This window comes from Typopeltis vanoorti, chromosome 2, assembly GCF_054136105.1.
Source record: "Typopeltis vanoorti isolate ZY-2024b chromosome 2, IOZ_Tvanoo_1.0, whole genome shotgun sequence".
Taxonomy (NCBI): domain Eukaryota; kingdom Metazoa; phylum Arthropoda; class Arachnida; order Uropygi; family Thelyphonidae; genus Typopeltis; species Typopeltis vanoorti.
In genome coordinates, this window is record NC_143550.1 from 102,129,848 (window position 1) to 102,142,280 (window position 12,433).

General features: G+C 38.9%; 1 protein-coding gene across 1 annotated transcript in view; it reads right to left on the reverse strand.

Moving 5' to 3' along the window:
- LOC150109299 (protein turtle-like) overlaps positions 1 to 12,433 on the reverse strand; it is a 486,901-nt gene that overhangs the window by 210,603 nt on the left and 263,865 nt on the right. Inside the window, exons 4-5 of the mRNA XM_090402074.1 lie at positions 7,616 to 7,769; positions 5,004 to 5,291 (exon numbers count right to left, since the gene is read on the reverse strand). Of these exons, the coding sequence (XP_090258200.1) occupies positions 5,004 to 5,291; positions 7,616 to 7,769 (442 nt within the window). The remainder of the gene's footprint in view (positions 1 to 5,003; positions 5,292 to 7,615; positions 7,770 to 12,433) is intronic.

Genomic DNA, 12,433 nt, shown 5'->3' on the forward strand with positions numbered 1-12,433 from the left:
AAACTAATTTAAGTCACCCGAACTCACAGTTAAAAATATTAATAAACGAATTCCATTTTGTATTAAGAATAGATTTATAATTAAATAGACAAACCGACCAGAGAATTATTAACGATCGGATTAACAGTGCGATCTGGATTTCTGTCGTGCCAAGGTCATTTGTTTGTGGCGGTACCATTGAGTCTAAGAAAAGCAGAATTATTATTATTATTATTATTATTATTATTATTATTATTATTTTGAAACAGAGTTAAAGTATAATTATTTGTATACTTTGGTACTACTCTGATCAATATTATTTGCACATGTGCATAAGAATGATGTATTGCTATTTTTTACAAATATAAATAAAAATTTCCATTAGTGAATTAGTTAACAACATAATTTTTTTTATGTTTTTAACTAATTTTATTATCTATTCTTCTCAAGTACATACCTACAGCGGTCTCTGACCAATTGCTGTGTCCTTCTCTGATAAGCTATTTGAAGGGAGTCTTCTGCTTTTTCTGCTATGTCACTGGAGAAATTATTTTACTATGCTGCCGATCGTACCTGCCGGCAAAATTTAGAAATGTAATAAATGTAATTATTACATTCATTTATTGTCAAACACAGTGGATTCTTAGTTATCCGGCCTTCGATTTAAAAAAAAAACCCCAAATAACTGGCTTCTGTTTCAAGCCGTAGCGACTTGACACAAAACCCCACAATGTCGGGATGTGTGTGTGGGGGGGGGAGTGAGTGAGAGATCTGTTGACTCTATGCAAACCTGCGGAAGTAGTACATAAAAGTCAAGAAAAATCTGAAGGGATTCCATCCAAAAGACTGTTGATTCTATTAGGAATCTTAGGAATATTTTTGAATTACAGACGAAGTGACTAAGGCTACGAGAACAGTGTATCCTGTTTACTGTGGGTATTCTTCTGCTGGTTTGCCTGTTCTGTACGATGAAAAATCCAAATTCACGGGAAAAAAAACCCTTCTACCTCCGTTTGAGATCGACTAATTCACCTTCAGTTGAAAAGTCCTTATACAGATTCTTTGCGTCCTAGACGGAATTCGAACCTAGGCATTTCCTTTCCAAGGGCATCGTCGATACCGATTGAGTACTTGATAAAAGCACAGCAAGGACTGATGGAAGATGGAAAATTGGCATATTTAATACAATGGAACTATATTAAATATGAACAAATCAGAGAGAACATCGGCGTTATTGTCAAACAAAATTCATATTACTATTTAAATACAAACAAGTATTTAAAGTACATGCTTGGTGTCTATAGCAAGTTTTGAGATTATCCAATTTCTTCCACCACTCATGACACGAAATATGCTACAGATGCAACTAAACTTTCCTGGGTAAGCTACCATAAAAAAAAAAAAAATCAGATATAAATCAAACCTGGTTTCTGATAAAAGTTCTTCGCGTTCAGTCAAAGGAGAAACTGGGAGAAACGAACACAGATCTTTAGAACAAGAGGGGCTTGCAGGCAAAGAGCACACATTGTAGATGAGGCGCTGATTTCAAATCAGATAAAATTTAAAATTTGATTAACCGACTCGTTCTACGCGATTTTTTCCATATGTATGTATGTCGTTCTTCTTATAGTTCTAAAAGCAGATTGAAGAGACAGAACCTCAAGAGACAGAATTGGCTTTTTGTTTACATCGGCCTGTGAACTGTGTTTGCAAAAAATTGATTCTGATATATCTCAAGTCTACTGAAGATAAATTTCTGTTTACTTAAAGACAGAAACTTGAAATCGTAAACTAGTTACAAATATATATTAATAAAAATAATGTCATATGTTTTACACTTCTTGTTACTTCTTTACCTCAGATAATATTCATCTTACTGAGGGCATGTGCAAGGTCTCTTCCACAGGAAGAGATCTTAGAAGATATCATGCATTATGCGTAGCAATATCACGTGGAAAACGCTCACCATTGTGGCTAGTTCTCACGCTGTCTACATCCAAAAGCAAGTGAAGCAATCCCTTGCTTGGTCAGAAACAGAAAGTCATCCTATGTATCATCCCGACCATAGCGAAATGCTGATACCTATCATGAGACCGTTCTACACGGCAAAATTGGTTCTCAAATGCATCCCATAAACCTCATCAGCAGCCATAAGATATTCCCATTATTCACTAATATATTCACAAAATATCTTTATATATATATATATATACACACACACACACACACACACACACCATCTGTCCAAAAAGAAACCGAACTTTTCGAAAATAGAAGAAACTAGTGGTGCCACTTGTATCTTTTTGTTGTCGAAAGCGGCAACCTTCATTAATGTTGTGTCAACTGTTTATGACATTTGTTTCATTAGAAGCCGAGTTATAGTGCCAAGAGTAATAGTGTGTTTTGACGAACGGTCGGTCGTCACGATATTCATGCCGTACGCGACGAATTCTCGCTATCTATCACTTCAAAACATCGAGATAAAACTAACCATTGACCGTTTGGCTAGGCAGAACGAATTCTTTGTGGACAATGCCCTTGGAATCGTAGAAACAAATCAGCATTGTCTTTACTTTTTTTCGGATGCCCTTCTTCTGGTGGTCTCCACTCAGCACTCTGGCGCTTTGTTTCGGGCTCATACTCAAAACACACGTTTCGTCGCCAGCAACGATCGTTTCAAGGAAGTCTGAGTCCTTACGAGAGGTTTTAATGAGGTCCTTGCAGTGTTCAATTCGATACATTTTTTTGCTCGTCGGTCAACTTGTGGGGAAAAATCGCGAATTCAATTTACAAAGGCCCAAACTCTCGGTCAAAATGTTGTGCATAGTTGATTTTGGAATCCCCAATTCATCTTCAATCAATCTCACGGACGATTTCGGGTTTTCTTTGATGAAATCACGCACTTTTTGGATGTTAACTTCGCTCAGTCCAGTTTTTGGACGGCCTGCCATTTCGTCGTCCTCAAGCGTCTCACGACCACTTTGAAATTGCTTAAACCACTCGTAAACTTGAGTACGGGATAAGCATTCATCACCGTATGCTCTTTGAAGTATTTGATGCGTTTCGGTAAAACTTTTATCAAGTTTAACACAAAAGTCAATCGCAGCTCTCGGTTTGAAACTCATTTTCCAACCGTTCGTCAAAACACACTGTCACTCTTGGCACTATAACTCAGCTTCTAATGAAGCAAATGTGATGACAGCTGACGCAACGACACAACACTAATGAAGGTTGCCGCTTGTTTAGTATCTATGCTGAGGACATCATGCTTGAAGCATTGAATGAGGTCAAGACAGGAATTAGGACAGGTGTAGACTCTCAATGAGATGGATGGATGGATTGTGTGTGTGTGTGTGTGTGTGTGTGTGTGTGGTGACTAATCTTTAGAGATTTGAAGCCTCCAGAAAAGCATACAACAGGACTACATGGCGAGGACTAGTGTGACGCATCACTAAGCATTGGAGTGACCATACGACATCAGTGGATGTGCAATGAACACATGATGATGATTATTAATCTTTAGCAGCATGAAAAACCGGACTGCTGAATACTTGCACATTCATGGTACTAATTGTATGATAGATTTGCAACCTTTCGTAGATGGATTTCAAATTAAGAAAAAAAAAAGTAACTTATAAATACGTTATCATCCTACTTCTGTCCTGTTTGAGACTCCTATTTAATGAGTCATTCAAACAGAATGATTACAGAAGGTAATCTTTTACCTACCTCTGGATTTTATATAATTTGAAAGCTTACTTGCTTCCATGACAATCCTTTGTGCTACATGCTGTCAGCAAGGTACAAATAATAAACAATAATTGAGATCTTTTTTCTTCTTCTCTTCAAGGATTAGGCATTGGTCTGTTCCGGCTTCACTGGTCTTTCCATCTTGCAGATGATCTTCTCTTCCTCTCTCTCTCTCCCCTCCCTCTTTCCTTCAGGTCCATACCTATCCACCTCTTTTGGTAGCCAATATCTTTCCATCCTAAATAGATGATCTTTCAATTTCTCTCTCTATATTCCTTGATCTTTTCATTTACGTCGTAAATATCTAGTTCTTTTCTGATGACTTCATTCTTTATATGGTGCAATTTTGTGCTTCCTTTAATTGCTGGTTAAAATCTCATCTCTGCAGCTTGTTTACTTTCATCTTTCTGTCCTCCTTAATGGTATCTCCACCTTGACGTGGTAAGGAGGCTTGCGCGCACCAATGACCTTAAGAGCTATGCCAGCGGTAGCTAAGCTATGCTGGACAGGGCGAGAGATAGTGGGCCAGACTAAGAGAGATACCCTGGTCCTCCAGTATGGGGAGTTTTTGCATAAAAATGGTTACCTTACCAAGCAAAAAAAAAAAAAAAATCTACAACCCAGACGCTTGAACTGGAATAATGGAGATTTGCACAAATATAACGGGGATTAATTGGAAGTAGTTGATGCAACTGTCCTATTTTGGAACCAATCTGAACTACATCAATATTAGTAAGAATTCTGTATGCCAAACTTCATCACACTGTATTCAGCAAACCAAGAGAAGAAAAGTCGCGAAAGCTGACCATCGCTTCGCCAAGTAAAACTCTTAAATATTATTATTATTATTATTATGTGCCACCTCCAGGGAGTCCAAAGACTCATCGAGGGAGAGTGTGCCAACAGCATCGAACGATTGATCCCTTGTAACTATTAACCGCGCTCAAACTTGCTTAACTTTTTGCGTGAGCCATTAATAGCAGAGGCTCTACCAATCGACCAACTTTTGCTGGCTATGTATTGATAATTTTTATTTATTTTATTTTTAGGAACAAACTTAAAATTAATAATTCTGCTATCAGGATTCCAATTACAGTTTATTAATTGTAAAATTATTATTAAATAATTACAAGAGACTAGTAATTTTCCATTATTCTCAGAAATAATTCTCTCTCTCTCTCTCTCTCTCTCTTCCCCGGATTTACTGAAAAAATAGAGGACTCAGTGTGTCCGTTAAGCCATGTTCATATGAAAATAACTTTCGATGTACTCACATTCCACACTCAGGTGTGCAGATGCTGTGTCTGGACTTCCAATGCCATTGGATACTTCACACGTGTACAAACCAGAATCTTCTGCTGATGTCGGATTAATAAATAGCGTACCGTCACGGCGGATTATTGTACGAGTTTCAAGCCACGAGAGTTGAGAGATTTCGACACCGTTGCGGGACCAGCGGTGTGAGATGTTAGACGGTAGAGCTTTTGCTTCACAGATGAATTCAGCCTTATCTCCCTCAAGCTTGCTGATATTTCTGGGAGGTGTGGTAATCACTGCTGGCCCTAAGGTAAAAAAAGTGGATTAATTAGAACATCGTCAACAATTTATTTCAGTCATTTGATAACGCTGAAGAACGTTTTTTTTTTTTTAATGTATATATTTATATATATACAAAAAAAAAATCAGCTAACGCCTTTTTATTCCCGTATATACGGGAGTAGGCGAGGCCATTTAGCCCTATCTAACTTTTGGAGACTGAGTGGGAAGTTCAATCTCCACTGGTACCCAATCAGAGACAGATGGCCCAAGGCTATCACTAATTAAGCGGTACGCAGTGAAGAGAGACGGCTCAAATGTGCCGCCATCTCGTGGTCTCTAACCCTAACACAATATATTTAATGTCTGAAATAATGTGGGTTCTACGGTCGATTTTCTTGAGTTTACAGGACGAAAAACCCGAGTTTCCGGGAGGAAAAACCTGCTTGCCCGTGCCAGAGATCGACAAACTCGGGAACCGGTCGAAAAAAGGCTTAGAAAAATTTCCTCTAGTCGCCGACTAGACTCGAAACCAAGACTTCCTTCGTGCGGCCTAGCGCGGTGGTGTGCAAACGCCACATCCACTGAGCTACACAGGCTCTATATATATATACATTAAAATTTTAATATATATATTTAATATATATATTTTAATAGACTTTAATATATATATTTATATATATAAAAGACAGTGAAACTTTCTCACTTAGTTTACAACTGTAATATTTGGAATATAAACATTTCAAAACTGTACAATATTGCAAATACAGAAGTTGAAGAAACTTTATATAGTAAAAATGAATGGTATGAAAACAAAACTAGTTAGGTTATGACACAAGGCGCCATCCAGAGTGACTAAATAACAAATACAATAATAGTAATAAATAATGTACCCAATACAAAAGTGATACACCGTCTTGTTGAAAATCAACGATATCGTTACCACAGTAACCAACAATAATAAAAATCGCAGTAACCACAAACACGCGAAGTATATGATAAAAACTACAGCTACAACAAATATATGCAAAATAACCAGTGAATAATTGGCACAAACAAATAAAAATGCAGGTATAAAAGAAAATCCAATATCATATAGCTTTTAGAACTGCTTGATGATTATTAGGTAAATTAGCTACGTTCAATTCATTCCACAAGAATATAAAACAACTAAATATATTAGCCGAGTAAATCCATTACAACAAATATATATATATACACACATACCGACCACTGAATTAGAAACTTTTATTTTACGTATAGGCATGCGACTGCCAACACCGATCGTTTTCAATTCCGTACGCATAGTTCGTTGAGATATCGGTCAGGAACAGCCTTCATTGAATGATTCGGTCAATTGCTGCACATAGGTGTTCTGTTTTCCGTACAAGCCTTCTCAGACGACTGCGATCTTTCCTGACTGATTGTCCTTAGGACCGCAGTTACGCATCATAGACAAACAATGTGGGTTACTTTCCCACTGATTAAACACCCGGGATAGCTCATCTTTTGAGAAACCAGTCAGCTTTGCTGTTTTCAAGATCATGGCTCCAGCCAGACGGAAACCTACAATAAGTCATTTATCGAACTCCGAAATATCCTTTGTTTTTCCCATGGTGCTGAACATTATTGACGATTACTGACTAGCAGAATTCTTAAATAGTTGCCTAGAGCACATGGTGACGTACGTGACCAAGTATTTTGCAAATACGCTGCATAAGTCAAGCAATGTGGATTATTTTCCCACTGATTAAACACCCGTAATATCTAATATATATTAGTTTAATATATATTTAATATATATATGTAGCTCAGTGGATGTGGCGTTTGCACACCGCCGCGCTTGGCCGCACGAAGGAAGACTTGGTTTCGAGTCTAGTCGGCGACTAGAGGAAATTTTTCTAAGCCTTTTTTCGACCGGTTCCCGAGTTAGTCGATCTCTGGCACGGGCAAGCAGGTTTTTCCTCCCGGAAACTCGGGTTTTTCGTCCTGTAAACTCAAGAAAATCGACCGTAGAACCCACATTATTTCAGACATTAAATATATTGTGTTAGGGTTAAGGACCACGAGATGGCGGCACATTTGAGCCGTCTCTCTTCACTGCGTACCGCTTAATTAGTGATAGCATTGGGCCATCTGTCTCTGATTGGGTACCAGTGGAGATTGAACTGCCCACTCAGTCTCCAAAAGGTTAGATAGGGCTAAATGGCCTCGCCTACTCCCGTATATATACGGGAATAAAAAGGCGTTAGCTGATTTTTATATATATATATATATATTATCAAGTTTTCAAGTAAAAACTTGGCTGTTGCAATAGTAATCATAAACTATAGCAGAGAAACATACTCACCCGCAACTATAACTTTGGACACAGCTGTAACTGTGCCTTCTCTGTTCCTGGCCATGCATAAGTAATCTCCTATGTCGGGTTGTTGAAGATTACTGATGCGAAGTTCCCCGGACATGACTCTCTTCGCTGCATTTTCTTCTAATGGAAGGTTATCCTAAATGGGAAGGGTAAAAAAAAAACAAAAAAACATGGCCGGATGGCATCACAATCGTTATTATTATTATTATTATTATTATTATTATTATTATTATTATTATTATTATTATTATTATTATTATTATTAAATGAATTTATTTATTATTAAATAAATTCGCTTATCATTGACTTTTGACACACAGCAATGATAGCTGACCAAATTATACCCCATCAGAATAAGAAGAAGACTACATACCTGGTTCAGGAATTATCTCCCAAGCAATAGCCGGAGTATACAGCTAAAACAAGGAGTCTCACAAGCCATCGTATCATGACCTACTCTGTTCAATATAGGAGGGGTGGGCTGAAAAGTTCTGATAAACACCTAGAACAAAAATGATATTAAAGCAACTGATATAACCACAAGAAAGAACATATCTTAAAACCCTTTTTAATCCACGTGTTTCATCAAATTATAATAATTTGTTCTTTTTCTTTTAGGATATATAAGAAGACATATCAATTCCTTCATGGTGATTATCACAACTTTTCAGCATTCCCTGGTATACGTTAATGACGTTCACAATTTGGCCTCACGAAATCAAATATATCAATACACAGATGACACCGAGCCACTAACAATCCACACAGATAGCAACACCGCGCTCTCCAAAGCACAGAACCCAAACGAAATAACTTACTTCTACCAAAATTCAGTTATAATTCAGTTATAGCGGATATGCTAACCGGCCTGGTTGGCCGGGTGGTTAGCATATCCAACATATGATGATGGTAGTTGCGATTCGCTGTAGTTGATGAATTGAGTGGTGGAGACAGAGGGTTGTAGAGTAGGTGCCCTCCCTCGATGAGTCTTTGGACTCCTTGGAGGTGTTACATAATAATAATGAACAGCACCAAAACTCAGATATTAATTATACAGAACCCAAGAATCATGCACCTGCACCACTCGTGTCACACATATACCACTGCATTAATAACAGTAGCAACAGCCGTTATTTCCCCGAATTCATACCCATAACACATGCTAAATACCTGACTCTTTATAGACTAGCAACTTTAATGGACAAAACATATATAATACCTACATACTAAACTACGCATTGTTGTAGTAAAACTCTTCCATGCAAAGCACGATTCCATCTAACGTAAATAATAATCATAATAATAGAAACCTCATATATTACGGTATTCGGGAACTAATACTTAGGTACTGCATAACATTCTACGTAAACAGTTAACTAATCAAATTAGAAAAAAATTACATTGTAAAATTGATTCAAAATGCTCTGGAGACCTAATATACACACCAGCCAATATCCAAATGTCTCACGGTGATACTTAAAGTCCAACGAGCATTAAAAATCACAAATGCTATATACTGTTACTAAGAAATTACTTCAGCAACAGCTATCGTAACATCAGAGACACACACATCGGATAACACTACTCACAACAACTCTGCACAACTAGGCGCTATAGCAACTCACATGGTGTACCTGTGAGCGAGCATCTCATATCCACGCCACTTAAAACTTGCCACAATATTTAAAACATATACAGTTGCAGAATACTAAAACACTAACTGTAGAAGCTCTATCAACACAGTTAGTATAGCAGAACACCTCCATACACTTCATGAATCACAGCAACGACACCACCCAAAATTCTACATTCCATCCACAAAAAAGCAACAAATAACATATATAGTGCATTAGAGTGTGATTGAATGGTTAGTAAAGATGGCGTCTCGCGTGTTAGTGTTTCGTGTTGTGTATTTTTGATGGTGAATTGTATGATATATATAGAGGTAAGCGTTCTTCATTTTCTGAAATTTCATATGCTATTGATTTGTACATTTAGTTAATCGCTCGATATTGCTGGCAATCCTTTCCATCTGCAATATTCTCTACAAAATTTCTGCTGGCAGGTCTCAAGACCTGCGGGATTTCTAATTGCGATCATAAGCAATATTCCAATCACTACCTACTAGATATAACAACAAATAAAGCAGACATGGATAATATTACTGATCTGCTAGAGCATCTAAACAAAGAACAAGCATTAAAATTGTTTAAATTACTGCTTAAAAAATTTGACACTGAATGGCCAGGTTTCCTAAACCTGTACACACAACCGGAAGAATCCGATGATATGGACGGAGAAGTGGAAGAGATCAATGACACATCCATCTCCCTGCCCGAGGGCCCCAGTCAGACGGTCTTCACAGGAGAACAGACGGGCAAGAGACGGCGAATCGAGGAAGATCATGTGGAAAACGAAACTACCTCACAAACAGTCCCGGAAAAAAGGGAAAAGGTCCCTCCGGTAATTCTCCGTGAAAAGGAAAAATGGACCACAGTTGCAAGAAACCTAAGAGAACATCAAATTGGATACTCCTGGGCCAAAAACACCGACGAAGGTGTAAAAATTCAACCAACAACAGTGACAGACTACAGAGGAATAACAAAAATGATGGATAACAACAAACTACAGTACCACACCTTCGCACTAAGCAGCGAAAGAAATCTAAAGGTTGTACTGCGAGGTGTCACAGAAGGCATTACCTCCGAGGAGATCGCGGCTGACCTTACCCAGCAGGGCCTATCACCTATCAAAGTCAGCCGGATGTACAGATCCGATAAACAACCAATGCCATTAGTATTGGTTGAGATACAGAACACTCAAAGACAAATTTATGACATAACTGCAGTCTGTGGACTTAAAATATCAACAGAGCCACTCAGGAAAAGGGCATCAGCAGGGCAATGCCATCGTTGCCAAAAGTTTGGCCATGCCCAAAGACTCTGTAAAGCCGAGTTCAGATGCCTGAAATGTGGCGAGAAGCATCAAACCATTACATGCACAAAAGCAAGAACCACACTAGCCAAATGTGCCAACTGTGGAGGTCCCCACCCAGCAAACTATATAGGATGCAGCCACCATCCCAGAAATCACGGAACTACAAGACCCGTCCAACCTCCCCCTATCTGGACCACCAATCAAAGCATCTCTGCTGCACAGTCATCAAACCATCAAAACCCAAGCCATAAAAGTCAGGAAAGGGCTCAACCTTCCACCAAGACCTATGCTGAAGCAGCCCGCCCAAAGGACACAATACAAAGCAATCAAATAGGCTCCAACATCACAGCAATACTGACTTCTTCGCTAGCCACTATGCTCCAGGAATTCAGAAGAACAAACCCAACTCCATCCTCCACAAAGAGATTCCTGCAAGGAACCCATTCCATACTCACAGCACTCAACTATGAATAAAACAAAAGTAAAACCTAACTCGCTTCTAATTGCAGCCTGGAATGCCAATGGCCTCACCAACAAAACATTAGAACTACAGGAATTCGCACAAAGACACAATCCGGACATAATGCTGATCAACGAGACCCACCTAAGACCTGCCAACAACCCAAAAGTGAGAGGATACACAATATACCGAACGGATAGACTCAGCTCCAGAGGGGGAGGCACTGCCATCTACATCAAACCATACCTCCACCACAATGCCATATCCAACCCACAGACTACAAACCTGGAAACCACAGGAATACAAGTCCACACAAACAATGCTGGAAGCCTCAAGATATTTGCTGCCTACAACTCACCAAGTAATCCTCTACTGACAACAGACCTGGATGCAGTCCTCGGCACCACAGACACCACCATCATAGTAGGTGACTTGAACGCCAAACACACAGCATGGTTCAGCACCACCAACAACAGAAGTGGTCGCATACTACACAACTATTCAACACTTAACTCAGTTGTGATAGCAGGACCCACTGAGCACACTCATTACAGCCCGCATGGCAGATCAGATGTACTTGACATAGCTATCCTTAGAAACATCAGTTATCAATACAAACTAGAGACGCTCAATGAACTATCATCCGACCACAACCCAATACTGATCAAACTTGGCACGCAAGATCAACTAGTCCACCAGCACACCTTCATATCGTGGGATAGGCTAGCTAAAATCCTACCAGAATACATTGGTCCTGTACCAATCATCCACAAAAAAGAAGACATAGATGAAGCAATAAGCAATTTAACAAGCCAAATTAAAAAAGCACTAGAAACAGTCACCAAAACCGCAACCAACCACCCATCCGGTCGGCTCCCAGAAAACATAATGGACCTCATCAGAACAAAAAACAAAGCCAGGAAAAGATACCACAACACAAGAGCCCCACAGGACAAGAAAACTCTGAACAAGTTGAACAACCAAGTCAGAAAAGCACTTCAACTCCACAGGAACCAGGATTGGGACAATAAATTATCATCACTCAACCCAGAAGATCACACAATATGGAAATTTCTAAAGATTCTGCGCACTAAACACAATCCCCTACCGCCCATGCAAACTGCTCAAGGAACGGCGCACACGGATAAAGAAAAAGCAGAAGCAATAGCAGAAAACCTAGAAAAACAATGCAGCCCGTCATATGATAATATAAACATCACCCACATATATAAAGTCCACCAGCAGGTCAAGCGTACCTTAAATCAGTCCGAAGACAAACCAGCCAGCATCACTCCCACTACTCCAGTTGAAATAACCAACATCATAAAACATCTAAACAACAAAAAAGCTCCGGGGCCAGATGGAATTACTAACAGAATCATCAAATTACTTCCTAGAAAGGC